Source organism: Punctularia strigosozonata (genome assembly GCF_000264995.1).
Source record: "Punctularia strigosozonata HHB-11173 SS5 unplaced genomic scaffold PUNSTscaffold_11, whole genome shotgun sequence".
Lineage (NCBI taxonomy): Eukaryota > Fungi > Basidiomycota > Agaricomycetes > Corticiales > Punctulariaceae > Punctularia > Punctularia strigosozonata.
In genome coordinates, this window is record NW_006767443.1 from 946,816 (window position 1) to 964,916 (window position 18,101).

The 18,101-nt window shown below is 55.9% G+C and overlaps 7 protein-coding genes across 7 annotated transcripts; 5 read left to right on the forward strand and 2 right to left on the reverse strand.

Moving 5' to 3' along the window:
• Window positions 1-420: 420 nt before the first annotated feature.
• On the forward strand, window positions 421-1,878 carry PUNSTDRAFT_73572 (WD40 repeat-like protein; the record flags this gene model as incomplete). Its single annotated transcript, XM_007386668.1, has 4 exons — window positions 421-883; window positions 946-1,194; window positions 1,252-1,331; window positions 1,387-1,878. 4 exons carry the CDS (start codon window positions 421-423, stop codon window positions 1,876-1,878), a joined length of 1,284 nt encoding a protein of 427 aa, XP_007386730.1.
• Window positions 1,879-2,253: 375 nt separating this feature from the next.
• Window positions 2,254-3,777, reverse strand: PUNSTDRAFT_145555 (uncharacterized protein; the record flags this gene model as incomplete). The annotated part of the gene is made up of 1 exon (XM_007386669.1): window positions 2,254-3,777. The coding sequence occupies one exon, from the start codon at window positions 3,775-3,777 to the stop codon at window positions 2,308-2,310; it is 1,470 nt and encodes a 489-aa protein (XP_007386731.1). The 3' UTR covers window positions 2,254-2,307.
• A 762-nt stretch (window positions 3,778-4,539) lies between these two features.
• Window positions 4,540-6,173, reverse strand: PUNSTDRAFT_106488 (alpha/beta-hydrolase). The gene is made up of 7 exons (XM_007386670.1): window positions 5,670-6,173; window positions 5,467-5,580; window positions 5,301-5,386; window positions 5,146-5,237; window positions 5,007-5,091; window positions 4,862-4,942; window positions 4,540-4,783 (listed from the first exon to the last, which is right to left on the reverse strand). The coding sequence occupies exons 1-7, from the start codon at window positions 6,002-6,004 to the stop codon at window positions 4,674-4,676; spliced, it is 903 nt and encodes a 300-aa protein (XP_007386732.1). The 5' UTR covers window positions 6,005-6,173; the 3' UTR covers window positions 4,540-4,673.
• Window positions 6,174-6,629: 456 nt separating this feature from the next.
• On the forward strand, window positions 6,630-8,011 carry PUNSTDRAFT_73294 (uncharacterized protein; the record flags this gene model as incomplete). Its single annotated transcript, XM_007386671.1, has 6 exons — window positions 6,630-6,869; window positions 6,946-7,050; window positions 7,107-7,247; window positions 7,318-7,387; window positions 7,445-7,726; window positions 7,803-8,011. 6 exons carry the CDS (start codon window positions 6,630-6,632, stop codon window positions 8,009-8,011), a joined length of 1,047 nt encoding a protein of 348 aa, XP_007386733.1.
• Window positions 8,012-8,675: 664 nt separating this feature from the next.
• PUNSTDRAFT_137048 (UDP-Glycosyltransferase/glycogen phosphorylase) lies at window positions 8,676-10,682 on the forward strand (the record flags this gene model as incomplete). The annotated part of the gene is made up of 10 exons (XM_007386672.1): window positions 8,676-8,845; window positions 8,896-9,058; window positions 9,125-9,319; window positions 9,378-9,458; window positions 9,517-9,581; window positions 9,626-9,866; window positions 9,916-10,005; window positions 10,067-10,186; window positions 10,239-10,309; window positions 10,361-10,682. The coding sequence occupies 10 exons, from the start codon at window positions 8,676-8,678 to the stop codon at window positions 10,680-10,682; spliced, it is 1,518 nt and encodes a 505-aa protein (XP_007386734.1).
• A 776-nt stretch (window positions 10,683-11,458) lies between these two features.
• On the forward strand, window positions 11,459-14,915 carry PUNSTDRAFT_137049 (UDP-Glycosyltransferase/glycogen phosphorylase; the record flags this gene model as incomplete). The annotated part of the gene is made up of 11 exons (XM_007386673.1): window positions 11,459-11,498; window positions 12,924-13,080; window positions 13,136-13,298; window positions 13,347-13,541; window positions 13,600-13,680; window positions 13,746-13,798; window positions 13,854-14,088; window positions 14,140-14,229; window positions 14,295-14,414; window positions 14,472-14,542; window positions 14,594-14,915. 11 exons carry the CDS (start codon window positions 11,459-11,461, stop codon window positions 14,913-14,915), a joined length of 1,527 nt encoding a protein of 508 aa, XP_007386735.1.
• A 929-nt stretch (window positions 14,916-15,844) lies between these two features.
• PUNSTDRAFT_127618 (uncharacterized protein) lies at window positions 15,845-18,042 on the forward strand (the record flags this gene model as incomplete). The annotated part of the gene is made up of 12 exons (XM_007386674.1): window positions 15,845-15,993; window positions 16,051-16,173; window positions 16,240-16,393; window positions 16,443-16,580; window positions 16,631-16,936; window positions 16,995-17,083; window positions 17,139-17,217; window positions 17,271-17,339; window positions 17,406-17,474; window positions 17,529-17,590; window positions 17,647-17,734; window positions 17,791-18,042. The coding sequence occupies 12 exons, from the start codon at window positions 15,845-15,847 to the stop codon at window positions 18,040-18,042; spliced, it is 1,578 nt and encodes a 525-aa protein (XP_007386736.1).
• Between the last annotated feature and the right edge of the window lie 59 nt (window positions 18,043-18,101).

Genomic DNA, 18,101 nt, shown 5'->3' on the forward strand with positions numbered 1-18,101 from the left:
GCCCCGGTCGATCGAAGTGTGAAGTAGAGGGGCTTACGCACCTGCCGATTCGGTGTCCGATTTCGAGGCTACGGTAACGATGTCCATATCCAGGAGACAAACCATGAGCGGAGAGCAGCGACAAGTTCAAATCGTCAAGGCTATCCACGTCGTTTCCTCCTCGAAATCAAGGTGCAACCAACCAGGCAACGACGTCGTGAAGCCTTTCGAGTCGACCGTCTTGGGCTCCGTATAGTAGTGGACATCGTCCTCATCGTCCAATTGGCTCTGCACCGAATTCGGGTGGTCGGGGAGAAGTCGTACACACTAACTGGTACATACGCATGAGTCGGCATTTGCCGTTGCCGCGATATTTTGGCAAGCTCGAGCTGAAAGGCGGCGACGACTTGCCACAAGACTTTGCTCTTAACCACATAACCAATGGCTCCTACACAACGTCCTACCAAGCGTCAACGCACCACCGAACATCACACAAAATCCATCGCGAGAGTCAAACCGAGCCAAGTGTCGCTAAAAAAACCGGCGCCTGCGACAACTCCATCAGCCAGGAAACCTACCACCGTCCGAACTCCTGCATCGGACAAGGGCAAGGCGAAGGCCGAGCGTTTACAAGAGAGTCTTCCGTCATCATTCAAGGTCATCGCTGGGTCGTACGAAAAACTCCTCTACGGCCTGCAAGGGACGGTATCGCGTACCGAGGATGGAGGATACGACTGGAAGCTAAAACCGATCTTCATATTCCCCGCACACGTCTCGTGCATCAAAGCCGTCGCCGCCTCTCCGAACGGTGGCAAGTGGTTAGCGACGGGAAGCGCGGACGAGATCATCAAGGTATGGGATCTGCGCCGAAGAAAGGAGATCGGCGGGCTTATGCACCACGAAGGTGAGGGCGTATTACGTTAATTGCCCGTCGTACCGTCTTCTCAGCGGCTTTGTTATCGCCAGGGTCAATAACGCATCTGAGCTTTCCCTCTCGTTCACATCTCCTCTCCGCCTCTGAGGACGGTTCGCTATGCCTCTTCCGCGCGCGAGACTGGGCCGTCTTGCGCTCCATGAAGGGTCACAAAGGCCGGGTGAACTGCGTCGCCGTTCACCCATCAGGCAAGGTCGCGTTGAGCGTAGGAAAGGACCGCACGCTCAGGATGTGGGATCTCATGCGGGGTAAAGGCAGCGCGAGCACAAAACTTGGCAAAGGTACGGCAAGATTTTGTTTCTTTGCCAACGATGGAAGTGCTCACCTGGTCGTCGCAGAGGGCGAGGTCGTGCGATGGTCCGTCTCCGGGGCGCTTTTCGTGGTGCAATCGCAGTCGACGATCGACATCTACTCCACTGTAAGCTTCCGTTTTGCCCCTGGACAAGTCTGTCTTCTGATTTCACATATTGCAGAACATGGCTTTACTGCACACCATCTCTCACCCCTCCCGGATACACGATGTTTGCTTCGTCAAGCGCCCGTCGTGTTCGGACAGCAAAACAGAGATAGACGTGCACGAACTCCTCCTCGTTGGCGCCGAGGACAAGAAACTATCGGTTTACGACGTCCCGCCGACCGTAGACGCCGCAAAAGACGTCGTCCCAACTTTCGTTGCCGAGCTGGTTGGACACTCCAACCGGTGCGCAACCTCCTTTCTTCCTTCGTGTCTACACGCTCATGGTTCATGCGCAGCGTTAAAGCGGTGGCGACCCTCAAAATCGCGCTGCCGGGCCCGTCAACATCGTCCACTACCGTCGTTAGCACTGCCTCGTCGGACGGCAAGATCCTCATTTACGATCTGCGCTCAGTGCCCTCTTCAACGACACAGATCGACGTGGACGGAAAGGATGGCGTGGCGAGCATACCTCCGGTTGCGGAGTATGATAGCAGCGGAACTCGGCTGACATGCTTGGCGTTGGCGGACGGGGATGCGGATACGACAGGGATCACTAGTATTGAGGGTGGTGGAAAGAGGAAGCACGAAGAGGCGGATGAGGAGGAATCAGATGAGGATGATGATGGTTGGGGCTCTCAAGAACCTGAGGGGGAAGAGGGCGAGGAGGAAGAGGAAGAGGAAGCAGAGGAAGAGGAGGAGGAGGAGGGAGAGGAGGATTGAGGTTGCGCGCGTGTATTTGCCTGTATCGCATCTCATCCTGGCCCGATGCGCCCTCCATCTCGTATCGCAGACGGCCCTCAACGCCATGCCGTGGAATTCACACATCACCACGCGTGTAGAGGAGCAACAGTGACATTCCATCGGGTCTATTGCTACGAAGCATACTTGATCTGGTATATCAGCTGGTATGTCCAGCTTGTTCGCCTGGATTTTGCGATCACCACGAGCGCTCCGCCATGTGCCACTCCCAATCGTCGACCTCGGTCGCGGAGGCGTACAGATGAGCCAACGCCTCTCCATCCATGTTAAAGTCGCGAGGGTGAGGGTTGACATACGACACCTCCACCAACTCTCTCAAGCTCTGCATGAACTCCTCCGGGTGGCGGTTACCAATTCCGTCTTCCTGAAGATGGAACATCCGGACGCGGCGCAGCCGACCCTTGCGCGCCTTGCGGCGGACGACGTCGAGGAACAGGCGACGACCCTCGTCGTTGATGAGGTCACCCTCGAACGTGAGCACCTCGAGTTCGGGCGCCTTCTCCGGCGGCTCGCCGAGGTACTCCACCATGCTGAACACGTAGTGGACCCAGCACAGCGTGAGGTGGCGCAGGTTCGGCAGGACGGGCAGCAGGCTCAGCCAGCCGACGTTGCGGAGGGTGAGGCTCTGCACGCTCGCGTACGGGCTGGGCAAGATGCCGCCGGGCCCGAAGCGCTGCGTGAACGTCTCGGCCGGGTCCTGCGGCCACTCGAGGAACTCTTCGTGCTCGAGCTCCATGGGGTCGAAGAAGTGGTCCATGACGTGCAGCGCCTTGAGCGCGGGCGCGGAGAGCGTCCAGAGCACGATCCAGGCGATCGTCTCCGAGCCGCCCTCGAGGTGGAGGTAGAGCAGCGCGGGGAAAGGGAGCGACTGCGGCTCCCGCAGCGTCTGCGAGAGCGGGAGCATCACGCCGCACAGGCCGAGGCCGAGGCATTGCAGCCCGGGCGAGCCCTGCGTCGCGATCTGGAGCATGTCGAGGAGCTCGTCGCAGCGGCTGCCGGCGGGCGTGCCGAGGTGCAGCGCCGTGAGGCCGCGCATCGGGGCGACGGCGTAACGCGCGATGCGCTGTTCGATGCGCACCACGGAGAGGAGCGGTGGCGGCGCGGCGCGGTCGAAGATGAACACGGGCGGCTCGGGAAGCTTGGCGAGCCGGTGCAGGTTCTCCGAGGTGTGCTGATCGACGACGTCGGCGAGCCACAGCTCGTGCAGGACCGGGAGCTGGGCACCCTCCAGCGCACGCGCGACGGCGCGGATGTCGCCGTCGCGGAAGGCGAACACGCCGAGGCTCGCGAGCCTGTGTTGCTGGTCCCGGAGCCGGCGTATGCAAAGGTCGGCGGCGGCGGCGCTGTCGGCCTCTGGCGGCTCGGTGTCTTCGTACGCGTCGTTGCCGGGGAGGACGAGCGTGACATAGAGCGGCTGCGAACGGGAAAGCTGCAGAATGCGCTCGAGGTGCGGGAGGTCCTCCGGGATGGGCTCGAGGATGTAGAGCCGGTTCCAGAAGCGGGAGTGGTCCTCGATCAAGGCCTTGAAGGACTTGCAAACGTATAGTAGCCTTTGCACAGGAGCTATCGCGTCGTGGTAGATCGTGAGTATCCTCAGCATGATCTCCGGTGGGATGCGATCTGCGATGTTTCTGCCGGGTAAATCCATGTCGGTGGGGATTATTATGGGATATCGAAACAAGCTTATGCGCCCGATTTCTAAGATTAGTCCTTCATATCAGAGTCGAACGTTGCAGGCGAATGCGATAGAGTACTCACGGTGGATTTGGCTCGGGTTTGCCAGAAGGGTGTTTGCGACTAGAGTAAACCACACTCTAGCAGTGAGCCCACCGGGTAGTTCCTGAACGTTCCGTGGTCGTAGCCAGTCTGATATCAAGGTTCTCGTTCGTGAAACATGCTGGCGAGTTCTTATACTTTCCCTTGCCCCCAGCGCGTTTCACGCTCTGCGGCCCCAATAATTGGCATGTTTGTCGGCTGGCGTTGCACGTCGATCGAGGCGGTGGTGGACATATGTTGTAGTAGTCCAATTGACAACATGAATCCATAGTTACGAGCTCAAGGACGACGTTGTAGAGATCGACTTTGTACAACGTCGCAGACAAAGACCAAAGCGAGGCCCTCCGATACCGGGTAAACACCGGTCCGTCCGGACACGTGGCAACGGAACAATTAACGGAGTCGGGGCAGTGTACTTTACAATCGTCTCCCAGCCGGACCCGGAGCGCGAAGAAAGTCGCTCATACAAAAGACCGCATGATACCGCAGTAGTCGAATCACTGAGCTTGAGCTCTAACGCTTTCACATCGAACCGATCGTCGTCATCGTGCCTGATGGACATACCTACTGCCATCGAACAACATGCATGCACCGAGTGTGGTTGTCATGCAACTATGGTAGAGTACAAAGAGCGGCCATAAATATCCATAGTGTAATATCGTCCCAGTCTCCCAGAGATATCCGATCAATGTCGATAGCATGTCCACTGTCAAAGCGTGAGCCTTACGTGTCATCGCAAGACGATCTACGAGCGTTTTGTATCGTCGATCAACAGCCCATCACGACGCCGTCGTAGGGTCCGTCGTGGTCGTCAAGGTCACCCTCAAAGACGTTGCCCACGTCCCCGGTCGTGCACTCGTCGTCCGTGTTGTCCTGGCCTAAAAGAGAGAGAGCGAGAAGTACAGGAAAAAAACAGAGTTGAGAAAGACGTTCGATGATCCTAGGAGGAAGCGTACCTGGGCAGGACAGCCAGCTTTCGGAATCTTGGATATGCAGTTCGCCCGAGGGATGGTGGAAGCCGAGGAAGCGGCCCGGCACTTCAAGCGTCTCAGCAAAAAAAGCGTTTTCAGGATGATACCGGGTAAAGGAAGGTTGGCTCACGTATCGGCACCTCGTCTTCCTTGTTGTTGATGTGCGTCACCCCGTTATGAGAGTCGATGTAGTCTGCGAATTCCTGGTTGCCGACCTACGCCGTGGCAGCATGAGATCAACGAACGAGGAGCCGGTACATAGCACTGACCCTGGGCATGCCGTAGCCGATGACGCGGAATGTGGTGGAGGAGGGGAGGTGCAACGGCAAGAAAACCGAGTCGATCAGAGCGATTGCGGCGCCTGTTCGTCGATGCTGATGTCAGAGACCCGGCCTTGGAGTACAAATCCGAGGCAGAAGCTCACCGAGCGAGTGCCCGACCATGGTCACGGAGGTCGTTCCGTGAGCAGACATAGTCTTCTTCACCGCAGCCAACACGTCCGACGCGGACCTGCACAGGTAAACAAAACGTTAGCCACCGAAAGGCCCAAAGAAAAGCGAGCGAGGTATGAAAAGGCGGAGTGGGCTCACTTCTGCTGCGCGTCGCGGAACCCGTCGTGAACCTTGATCGACGAGTCGATGCCGGGGAACAACGTCGAGTCCAACTCGCCGAGGAAGAACTCCGAGTCGGTGACGAGCGGGATGCTGTAACAATATTACAACAGCAACAAAAAAGAATAAACATCAATATTGCGATTATTTTCGGACGCGTGGGCGGATATGGGAGTACTGACATTGCAGAGGGATCCGTGCCCTGGTGCGAGACGATGACGGTGTCGTGCGCGGGGTCGAACCCTACGAACCAGAACTGCTCCTTGGAGCCGTCCCCGCCCGACGCGACGGGCACGAAGCCCGGGTTCGCGTCGCAGTTGGCGCCGCAGGTCCAGGCGAGCGTCGCGGACGGGTCGCAGTAGCCGGCGCTGGCGAAGAAGGAGAACGGCTTGAAGGCGCTGATCTGAGAAGAGGAGAGCGCGGTGACGCTCGCGCGCTTTTCGAGTTTGAGCGGGATGGCCGTCGAGAGGAGCGCGGAGGCGAGCGGGAGACAGAGCGCGAGAAGGGAGGGGGCCATAGTGCGCGTGCGTGGATCCCGGGTCGACCGGCGGTACTACGAGGAGGGCGGGCAGCAGCCGGGGAGAAACACGGTCGTTTGGTACTTATAGATGGCCAGTGAAACAATCGCGAGCGCGGGTTCGGGGGCGATGTCGAAGAATGACGGCGCCATGGATCAGGTACGACAGCCCTGGCAGGTTGATTAGATGCATAGCACTCCGATATATCCTAACATGGCTCCGGACGGAGGCGCGCCACAGGGTGAGAGGGCTTCCCGCACCACGTCGAGCATGATATGCATGAGCGGTCCGCATGAGAGCAAGTGAAGGTAAATCAGATATTCCCATGAGAGCATATGTTGCAGGCTTTGGGTTGCTTGGACTTTGACTGGAAGAGGACAGAGAAGACTGGAAGAGGACAGAGAAGATCAGACGAGGGTGGCGACAGATTATCGCGAAGACATAATCTCGGAGACGGTCGGTGCATGAGAACAAGATGAAGGGCGTGCCGTGCCGGAGGCCCCGGAGCAGATTATGTCAGTGGCGTCATCTCCGACGCGTCGTCCACGCGTCCGCCTCTCGAGTTGCTACTGTTATCCTTCCGTACACACTCGACCTTACACACGCTACATATCCCCTACAGCCATGTCAAGCGACAGGGACGTTCTCCTCTCCATGGGCTTCGACCCTGCGCGCGTAGACTGGGCGCTCAAAGCGACCGGGGGGCGGGGGCTGCAGCCGGCGATGGACCACATCCTCGAGCACGAGGGCCAGCCGATCCCCGATCAGAGTTCTCAAACCGAGACGAGCGCGCCAAGAGACATGGATGACGACGAGGACGCGGAGGCCCTGCGCGCCGGCGTAGGTAACGACGCCGAGGCGAAGGTATGTGTAGCGCGATCCCACCGACGTTCCATCACCAGCACGAAAGCTCACGGCCACCATTACTACTGAAATTCAGAGCATAAAATGCTCTCTGTGCGGCAAGGTGTTCAAGAACACGGCTTTGGCCAACTTCCACGCGGAGAAGAGCGGGCACGATCAGTTTGAGGAATCCACGGAGGAGGTGAGCGTCGATCTGCGGTTCCGGTGATACAAACCTCATATTCATGTGGTGCCAAGATCAAACCGCTCACCGAAGAAGAGAAGAAGCAGAAACTCGCGGAGCTGAAGGAGAAGATGGCCGCGAAGCGAGCGGCCAAAGCGGCGGAGGAGGCGAAGGAGGCCAAAGCCAACGAGGAGATCCGGCGCAAGTCAGGCAAGGTGGGCAGCGCCTTCCTTTCGAGCATCATCTTCCAGAAAGCTGAAATCCGTCGTTCCTTCCCCCCCCCAGGACATGTCGCAGGTGAAGGAAGAACTTGCGCTCAAGCAAGCCATGAAAGAGGCCGAGCAGCGCAAACGAGGTGAGCGCCACGTTGCCTTTTTCTTTCACCAGGAAACATGAACTCGCGTACGTGCAGAAAAAATCGAAGACGCGAAAGCGCGCGCCGCGATTAAGGCGCAGATCGAGGCCGACAAGAAAGCGCGTGCGGAGAGGACGGCGCGGGAGAAGGCGCTGCGCGAAGGGCGGCCCATCACGGATAACATGGCCGGCCAGGCTTCGTCCTCTGCCCCTGCGCCCAAACCCAGCGCTGTGGCGGCGAGCGCCGGCACGGCGGGTCGGGAGTACAAGGAGACGAGGCTGCAGATCCGCATGGCGAGCGGCGGGCAGCCGTATGTTACGACGCTGCCCAGCGAAGCCAGTAAGCACCGTCCGATCCTTTCCCTCTTCCACTTGCCTTGCTACGGTGAAGTTTGATTGTGTTCCTCTATTTTTAGCACTGCGCGAGGTCGCGGAGTACCTTGCTGGCCAGAACCTTGCCGTGGACGTCGACACCGTCACCTTCGCGCAGCACTTCCCGCGGAAGCAGTTCACCCAAGCGGACTTTGCGAAGACGCTCAAGGACCTCGGGCTCACGCCTTCAGCCGTATGTTCTGTTGCTGTCCATCTGTCTGATCATCGCTCAACGACACTAAACGTCCACTGAATAGGTACTGATTGCGAGCTGAGAACACGTCAGACGTTAACACAAATGCAGCATCAGTGTATCATAATTCTCAATGTGGAATGTAACCTTAGCGACACTGTGACGCGTAAGTAAGTGTGCGAGCGCAGCTGTGTCTTCAGCGCTGTGCGGCGGGAGCGACGTAATGTTCTTGTAGGTGTTTTCCCCAATCATACCAAACATCTCTCAAACACTCTAACACTCTAGCATGGAGGCAACAAGCTACTGGACACGCTAACTTTCCCACGCGGCTGCGCGGCATCACTCGAGCTAGAGTTAACATGACGATGGACTCCCTCAAAGTGAGATCGATATTCAACACCACGACGCAACTGAGGATCGCGGACATTGAGAACCTGCGTTCGTGTACGCCCGCGCATCCCGTGGGCGTCCGTCGTGGAGGATGAAAGATGGGCGGTAATTGGGTGACCGGCATCCCAGCCGGAAGGCCAAAACGCTGCCGCTCGCGTCTGTATATAGCGGGGCTCGCGAGCCATTGACTTTTCATCATCAGATCGGATGACCGCTTCTTACCGCAAGCCATCAAACGATATGGAACGTCGAGAGCACTTGCTGTTGCACGCCATCGCTGCCTGGGGTGCGCCTCTTCCGGACCGAATCCTAACGTTCGGTTTATCTTACCACGATGTTTGTGCAAGGTCACACCAAGCCGCTGTGCAACTTCGTGGCGACGGTCGTCAGTCTGCGCCCGGTCCAGGTCACGTTCGTGACCTCGCCCTCGCTTCTCGATAAGATCGAACTCGAGATCGGGAAGAGCTTCTCGTCCGTCGACGATCCTGCACGGAAGTTGATCAGGTACCGCCTCCGCTCACCCCGATAACTGTGAGCTGACGGGACCATCATAGGGTCGTCTCTTTGCCCATCGAGTCGGCCGGGATCAACCTAGGTCAGGCGGAAGAACCGTTCCGACAGGTAGTGACCGCGCTTGCGAAAGGAGAGGCCATCACCTGCGGAGCTCGAGGTACCGTCTTCGAAGTTATCAATCCTCCCAAAGCTGCCATAATAGACGTGAGCACGGTTCTCGTCCAGCTTCCTGAAGGACGCGACCACTGACCACATACCACACTACACTAGTTCTTTGCGCTGTACGCGCTGCGCGCCTTACACGATATCTCCAAGATCCCAGTCCTAGCATGGGGAAGCCATAGTCCGGCGCACATGCTCCGGAGCTACGGGCCCGTCGAGAGGGGAGGAATGGGCGACATGAAACCGATGGTGGAAGCCCTGGCCGTCAAAACGGGGAAAACTGTGCCGGAGACGCTCGCAGTGGTGATGCCAGAACGTTCTTCGCCGCCCGAAAGCTAGGGAACTGACGGACGTCTTACAGGCCCTGAACAATTTACCTGGAAAACTGGTCACGGTTGGGGATCTGCCTCCCATGTATGACTACGAGTTCTTTCCGCAGATGGTCCGTGTCCTGGCCCCGTTCTTCGGTCCCGTCTGTTGCTGATGGTGCGTGGCGATAGATGCCTCCTATGCTCTATGGGCCCTTCATCACGATCCAACACGCGTCTCACAAGCGAGTGGCCTCGTTCCTGCGGATATGCGCGCATTTCTAATTTTGTTCGAATACAGCTTCCTGAAGGAGTGCGACGGCGTCGTGTTGACCACGGATCCGTGTATCGACCAAGGCGGTATTCGTGCCGTGGAAGAATGGATGGCGAGCCGCGATCCGCCCAGGAAGGTATACAGCATAGGCCCGCAGAGCGCGTCCGCTCCTGAGAAAGCGGAATCGGTTCAGTCGTCGACAGCAGATCCTGCGACCGCCTTCCTTGACTCGAAACTCGAGTCCCACGGAGCCCATTCGGTCGTATATGTACGTAACACCCAAGACCTTGTTTGAGGTCTCGCTGACGAGTCTGCAGATCTCCTTCGGAACGACGTGGGGGCCTTGGGGGAATCCTCAGCCATTGTGGACGTTGCTCGACGTTTTGATAGAGAGAAACGTGCCGTTCGTGAGCGCACGATCGTTGATAGTCATGTCGGCCCGAGTGCTGAGGAGCTTCCGATGTCTAGATCCTTGGCCATGCGTCACCGCAAGCCATCATTCCCGACGAGGTATCGGCCAAGGTTGAGCGATCTGGGCTCGGGCTCCTCTCGAAATGGACGCCCCAGCAGACCATCCTTGACCACAAGGTACGGCGATTCTACACCCTGGAATGCCACAGACTTACCCTTATGGGCCCAGGCGACGGGCTGGTTCCTCACGCACGCAGGTCAAAACAGTGTCGTCGAGAGTCTCGGCGCCGGCATCCCCATGTGAGTTGCACGCTTCCGTAATCAGAACGACGTCTCACCAGCTGCGAGTAGGATATGTTGGCCCTTCCTCGGCGACCAGCCGATCAACACCGCTGTCCTCAGCGTCAACCTCAACGTCGCCTACCAGCTTCTTGAGGTGCGCAGCGGAAGGCACGGCCTGAAGCCTCTGCACCGCACAGGTCGTGCGCCGGAGGGAACGCCCGAGGCCGTGCGGAGGGAGTTCATCGACGTTTTGGAGAAGATGAAGGGACCGGATGGTGCGGCTAAACGCGCGAATGCCGAGAAAATCAGGGATGCACTTGCTGCGACCACTCGTGAGGGTGGACACGCGAGACAGGCGTTGATGCATCTCCTCGATGACCTGAAGTTCTAGTGAACCCCGATGAATAGGTTTGATACATGCTTGACTGTATTGTGGAGTGAGTCAAGAGCCGGACAGTATCGTTGTATAGATTGCATGAGCTGAGGAGTGAGAATAGGTTCTCGACGGCTGTCATCATCAATCGTGAATATGCATGACAGAGATTGGGGCCGCCGGCACTTACCCATGTTATTGTAGGAGGAGACTTACCTCAAAGACACTGAAAGGGCACCGCGTCGATGTCGGCGCATGTATCTTGCTTGACGATACTGGTTGCATGGGTACAAAATGAATAGGTATCCGATTACGAGTCGTGATGATTACGCATATATTATGCAATACAGAAAAATATATAATTTTTAGCCAATCAAAATTGAGATAAAAACACCAAGAGTCGGTTCGGATCAAGCCCTCTTCTGACTGTGGGACGCGTTTTGTACCTGTGGGAAACGTACTCAAAGCAAGTCCGCCCAAACTCTCTGACAACCTCTCCGACAATCTCTCCGAGACGTCAGCACAGCACCTGCTTGGGCTTAACACCGGCAAGCTGGGAATGAAGGCCGTCTGCTGTTGATGGCGAACGTACGCGTATACAACGTAAAACCACCTCGCCGACAGGCCACGTTCATGCGCCGGTCCACGTATGTTCGCCGGCCTTGGAGGTCCGAGGACGAAACTTACCTTCGGCAAAATACCAAGCTGGCGTTGGTGTATATAAAGAGGGCACCATCCATCCTACCTACCTTGCTCCTTATCAGATAACGCTGTTCCCCGATCTGATCAGCACCATGCCGGGGCACCTGTTGCTGCACGCTATCGCGTCCTGGGGTGCGTACCTCGTAGTCGCGGATCTCTGATCTGCGTTGTGTTCTCATAACACGGGGGCGTTCAGAACAGGTGAAATTCACCTGTGCATTCACCTGATGTTCGGGCGGCTTTCATCCTGGAGGTAGGTGAAAACCACCCTCCTCCGATGAAATTGGACTGCACGACGGGTGAAAGCCACAGGTGAAATTCACCTGAAGTATGAACTCTTTCACCCTCATGCTGAAAGCCCTCTAGACCGAATATGAGGTGAAATTTCACCCGCAATGCGGTTGACTTTTGCCGACTATACATTTTCAGATTGCCCGGGGCAGCGATACAGAAAGTAATAGATAAACATGATACGGTACATTGCAGTGCGGTACGGTAAAACATGGAACGAAGGACGACTCTATAGACACCTACACTCGGCACCCAAGGTCGGCGCATGACCGCCATCCTTCTGAGGTAAGAGTCAAAAGTGGTACGCGTCCGGGCGAGTGGTGAACGAGCAGCGGCCAGTCGGGTCAACACGCGCCGCAAATGAAGTCGCTGTTGTCGCTCGCATCGGCATTGTGTTCCAATCGTCGCGGATCCGTCGCCATCGTCAACTATAGTGTTGATACGAAAGAATTGCCGAGCTTGAGCAGGCATGGCTGTACACAGCTAACATCGAGCAGGGCATCAGCGAGCGTCAGCGGAAGTCAGTTCGTGAGGTGGCAGAGAGCACGACTGTGGACGTGGTCAACATTGTCAGCCTCTGGATATCACAGACAGTCAGTGCACCATTGACGTGAGTTGTTCGAGTTGCCTCACCCGATGCTACATCACACCCAGCTCATGTAGTGGTTCTGTGGGTCTGTTGACCTCGGGTTACGCAGCTGACCTCTCATTGCACGAAGCCGTGCGGTGGTCAGGGTCTGCATTGGCAGCCGAGGGTAGTTGTCGCCTAAGCCTCCCTTTCAGCATCGGTGATACTAGATGATCTTCTACGCGCTGCTTCTTTGTCTCGTACGGAGCTACATGCTCTGCTTTGAAGTCCGTTTGCTGGTCGTTGGTAATGGTGGAAGCAGAGAAAGTCGTATCGCAAAGCGGGTCGTGGCGCGTAATGCAACCGCTTACATCAGCGCTCCACCCCAAAGCAGCAGACTTGGACTTGCGAATAGTGTCGGTGCAAGGCAGCCCGTCGCTGTGCATGCAGAGTGTAGAGTACAAGTATATAACACAATAACCAACAAAATCTCAAGGAGGTATGTCTAGCAGTAGTTGGCAGCGATATGATGCGTTTCCTCGCAGAAAAATGTCACTGGGCTATTTTCACCTCACTTTCGGGCGAATCCATTTCACCCGCACGCCACCCCATTCACCTGATTTTCGGGTGAAAGGCGACTTTTACCTCACGCGCTGGTCAATTTCACCCGAATCGAACGCCACCGTGATAACGCGTAGGTCACGTCAAACCGCTGTGCAACTTCGCTGCGAACGTCGTGAAATCGCGTCCGATCTATGTCACTCTGGCCGTTTCCGAGAAGCTTCTCGACAAAATAGAGCTAGAGATTAGCAGGAACTTCGTTTCCTCTGATGAGGATGCCAAGAAATTCATTAGGTACTTCGTCTCGTGGCGTTGGCGGAGCTACACTCCAAGCTAACTATGAACCTAGGGTCGTTTCTCTTCCAGGAGGTACATCAGATCTCGACTACGGTCCGGCGGAAGAGGCGTTTCGACAAGTCGTGACCAGTTTGTCCAAGGGAGAAGCCATCACCTGCGCAGCTAAGGGGACTACCTTCGAGGTTGTCAGTCCTCCCAAAGCTGCCATAATCGACGTCAGTCGAACGGATTTTTTTTACGACATGAGCTAAGTAATTATACAGTTCTTCGCATTGTATGCGTTGACCGCGGTGCACGATATCGCCAAGATTCCCGTCTTGGCCTGGGGCACTCACAGTCCAGCCCACTTAGTCCATACTTATGGCCCAGTCGAGAGAGGCGGGGCAGGCGACATGAAGGCCTCTGTTGAGGCATTGGCCGCGAAGACGGGGAAGGGTCCTGTGGAGACACTCGCGATGGTGAGCTGCGCATACCCTGCGATATATCACTGTCACTCACTAACATCCGATCACGCAGACTATGGAGAACTTGCCTGGCAAGCTAATCACCATTGGCGATCTGCCTCCGATGTACGACTGGGAATTTCTCGCTCAGCCGGTGCGCCTTTGTGTACCCATCTAGGTGCTCCGCTGGCGCTGACCTTCATCGAATTTGACATTAAGATGCCGCCCCCTCTCTATGGCCATTTCCTGACCATTCAGCATTCCTCTCACACGTGTGTTTCTCGGTTTTGTATCGGCGTGTAGCATCTGTTTACCGGCTTTCTACAGCTTCTTGAAGGAATGTCAAGGCATAGTCCTGACCTCAGATCCATGCATTGACAACGGCGGGATCGGTGCCGTCGCAGACTGGACGGCCAGCGAACAACCGCCAAAAAAGGTATATAGCATTGGCCCACAGCTTCCACTGCAGGCGCAGGCGACAGTCGAGGGCGCCGGTGCCGATATTCATACGACTTTCCTCGACTCGAAACTCGCAACGCATGGATCCCACTCGGTCGTATATGTACGCTCAGAATACCTGGCTCGATGGCGTCCTGTTGACAAGAGTCCACAGATTTCCTTTGGTACTACATGGGGGCCGTGGGGCAATCCAGAGAAGCTGTGGATCATCGTCGACGTACTCATCGAGAAAAATGTGCCATTCGTACGGATCCCGTGGCAATCATCGCGTCGTGGAGCGCGCTAATCACGGGCATTTTCACCAAATAGATCCTTGCTCATGCATCGCCGCAAGCCATCATTCCGGAGGAGATCTCAGCCAAGATTGAGCGCTCTGGTCTTGGGATCCTCTCCAAGTGGACGCCGCAGGAGAAGATACTTGCCCACAAGGTACGGCGATCGCAGTTCCTCGGCGAGGTGCGGCCTCAGTATTGATACATTTTCCAGGCCATCGGGTGGTTCCTGACGCACTCCGGCCAAAACAGCGTGATCGAGAGCCTGAGCGCCGGCGTTCCTATGTGAGTCACCGTATCGTGATATACGAGTGGGGTCTGACCGGACGTGACAAGGATCTGCTGGGACTTCTTCGGTGATCAGCCAGTCAACGCCGTCGTTCTGAGCGTCAACCTCAACGTCGCCTACCAGCTACTCGAAGTGCGCAGCGGACCATACGCCCGGAAGCCGATTTACCGCACGGGCAAAGCACCGGAGGGAACGCCTGAGGCGTTGCGGAGGGAGTTCGTGGACATTCTTGAGAAGGCGAAGGGTGCAGATGGTGATGCCAAACGCGCGAAGGCTGAGAGGATTAGGGATGAGCTGTTTGCGACCACTCGCGAGGGTGGCCAAGCCAGACAGGCTCTGGTGCATCTCCTTGATGATCTGGAAATCTAGGCAACTCGCGTAAGCAATCAGATGTCTGCGTATTGTATAAGGATTGGGTATGCAGCGTCGAAATTTGAATTTTAGGAGTGCGTACCATCGAGATTGCACATCATGTTGGGTCTGAGTACATACTTGATTCAGTGCTGTCGATGCCGCTATTGTGATGCATCTCCAAAACGGACGGGAACATTGGTAGGTTCTGAGGCCAATCCATGTGGATTTGCTTCACCAGAACGCGCGACAACTTCCGGACACCAAAAAGCAAGCAGCCTGCGGGTCTGGACGGTGATAAAGCTGCGGCGCGTGAGAGGCTCTCCTAAAGCGCGCTGACCTGCACCGCCACATCGTTACCTCTCTTGGTATCGCAGCCGTTAGTATTCTTACCTTGTCGAATCTTTCGCCGGCTCCAGACAACAATCTGGTCAACGTCTGCTGTTGATTTTTTGACAGGAAATGTAGCCATTACAAGGACTAGGAGCGTGACAAAGCCTGCTGTTCACGCTGTCTCAACAGACGCCCACACCTGGATGCAGCCCTTTGTTCCTATGCGATTCATCCTACCAACGAAGCTGGTATATGCAATTCTTATCCGAGTGAGAACTGGACATCCGCATGTGATTGCAAGCTTACATGCTACTTGCCCAGGTGAGACGGTATTGATCAACGAGACAGCATTCGCCGGATCAAGAGTGCTCTCCTTTTGTTCATCGCATCTCTCTTCGAACTGCTGAGGGAGGTTCAGCGCGACCTTTTTACCTGCATGTTGGCAACAACAATATGGCACCGGCGTTGCTACACAGACGCTTTGTATTTGGCGAAGCATAAAACCACAGGTCTACACTCCAGCGCGCGCTGCATATCTCGACTTCACGTTTTACCAGATCCATCGCTGCCCGACCTCTAAACTTGCACACTCTCACCTGTATAGACATCCTAATATGGGCTATCCCCGCGAGGAACGCATACACGTCATCGAAACATCGTTCGCAACCGCATCTGGTGCGGCCAGCGGGGCTCCGTTTTGTTTCCAGAAGCACGTTTGGCGGGTGCAGGCTCTTAATGATGTGACCTATGTGCTGAGTAAGAAGTCAGGCTATCGTCATTCCTACTAGTTGGATAGCACTCATATCTTGACGGCCCTTAGAAACAGACTGGCGCATCGTTTGGTCGCGCTCTACTGCGATCGGATGATTCTGGCGCTCCGCTCCAAGTACAAGGAGTGGAGCTCTCGGAATTCTGTCGTCAACGCACTGCCTGAGGCCTACTCGTAAGTATACCGGACTCCAACTGCCGTAATGAACTAATGTATGTGGACGCTTGCTCCTCGTTCCAGGATTTTGCTAGAGGCTACTCCATCGTGGGACCCGAACCCTGTTGGGTTCCCTCTCTACAATCAATACCTCGACGACGATTGGTACGATACCCGCACAATCGAGCGGCTCAGGGAAACAGCCCATAAGGTCCTGAAGTTCCTGTCACAACACGACGTTTGTCCATCCCAGCTAGGTTCAAGCCCCCTGACCGATTCCCTGTCAGCTGGACAGATATGTCGAGATGCCCTCCATTGCCTCCCTGGTCGCCCGCCTCACCTCCCTTTTTGCCGAAGAAGTCCAAGCAGATAGGTGGGAAACACGAAAGCACACCATCATTACCACTCTGGAGGATCTGCGCAAGGTGCGTGGTTTAAACCACGTTCTATGATCGAGGTAACACGGGAAACCCAGTTCATTCGCATTCTACCGCCATCCGGAGAGGAGGAGCTTTTCCGCGCTTGGTCGACCCTCCGACGTGCTATCGAATTCATCAGGAACCCGTTGGAGCTGAAGGATCCATATATCTACGACTCCAGTAACCGCGATGACACAGGTCCCGACGAATTCACGTGGTTCGTCGACGGAGATGAAATACCCGGGAACATGGCAGACGTGTTCAAAATAGACCTATTTTTTGGTGCGAGCGAGGCAGCGTTCTATCGACATCCATGTCGGCGTGCCGATTGTGACGGCCCTTGGAGACGTTATGATCGAGATGTGAGTACCGCCGATTTTCGAGTGACCGCGCTGCGTTAAGGCTGAGCTCGTTCATCAGCCATTCAATGACGCTTCGAGCGTATGGAAGGCTTTATACGAGGCAGATTCAGAGGGCGTCGTCCTTCCTCTGTGGGGTTGCCTCCATCAGTAAGCTCGAAATATCCTCTAAATCGGACGTAGCAACAATGGTTTTCTTCCACAGCGGGTTGATCGCACCTTGGACGCTTGGGTCAATAGCCGAATATCTTACGAAGCGTCCCGACGCCGATCGCCTCCTCCTGGTATGAACCTCGCATTGGCTTTCAACGCACCTGATGCTCACCTAATCCGCTAGCTCATCAAGATGGCACGGTGCATTAATTGGCTTCACAGAAAGAATGTAGTACACGGCAGGATAAAGGAGGTATGTGGCTCAGCGTGGGTAGTCGATTTCCCCTCGCCGTGCTCATGAGTCATCCCTCAATGGAAGACCGCGTTTCAAATCATAGAAGAGGACGAAGAGCCCAAGGTTTATATCACCAAATTCTACGATGCCCGAGTATGTCGCCACACATGCCTCTCACACGGACCTCACTAAAACCACGCACGGTAGACCCTCAGATATTCGGACGGAAAAGTCCGATATAGGTCGGCGGAGTACGACGACACTCATTGGTATCTGATTGCATTCATGGTTCGTCACAGATGCGGTCTCTGATTCCGCCTACTAGGGTCGTTGCTCCGGAATGCGGCTCATCGAACAAGTACATGTACGGCAAACCAGCCGATATCTGGCCCTTCGGCGGGCTGATTATGCTCGTGAGTGACCGTTCTCTTTTTTTGCCGTGGAGGGTCACGCAACTGATGTTATACAGGTGATGGGAAAGCGTCTCCGTCTGCACGACTACAAACTCGCGATGGCCCCTTATCCCGGGGAGCGGAAGCTGCCAGAGAAACCTATGGACGAAGCGGCTGTCGAACGGGGCATGGACGAAGAATTATACGGCCTGTTTCTCGATTGCTGGTCGTACGACCCGGCGTTCCGCCCGACCATCGAACAGGTCATACAGCGTCTGGAAGCCTGCCACTACCAATGGTTGGCGAAACGCCGGCACGCCAAAGCATAGACAGTGTATCATCTTATCCTGGACTGTAGAGTATAGTACTTACATCCCTCTAATGTATT

Coding starts and splice junctions, on each gene's coding strand:
- PUNSTDRAFT_106488 (XM_007386670.1), bottom strand. CDS start 6,004: ATGGCCCCCTCCCTTCTCGCGCTCTGTCTCCCGCTCGCCTCCGCGCTC. Junction 5,581..5,669: donor GGCACGGATCCCTCTGCAAT/GTCAGTACTCCC, acceptor ATATTGTTACAG/CATCCCGCTCGTCACCGACT. Junction 5,238..5,300: donor CATGGTCGGGCACTCGCTCG/GTGAGCTTCTGC, acceptor ATCGACGAACAG/GCGCCGCAATCGCTCTGATC.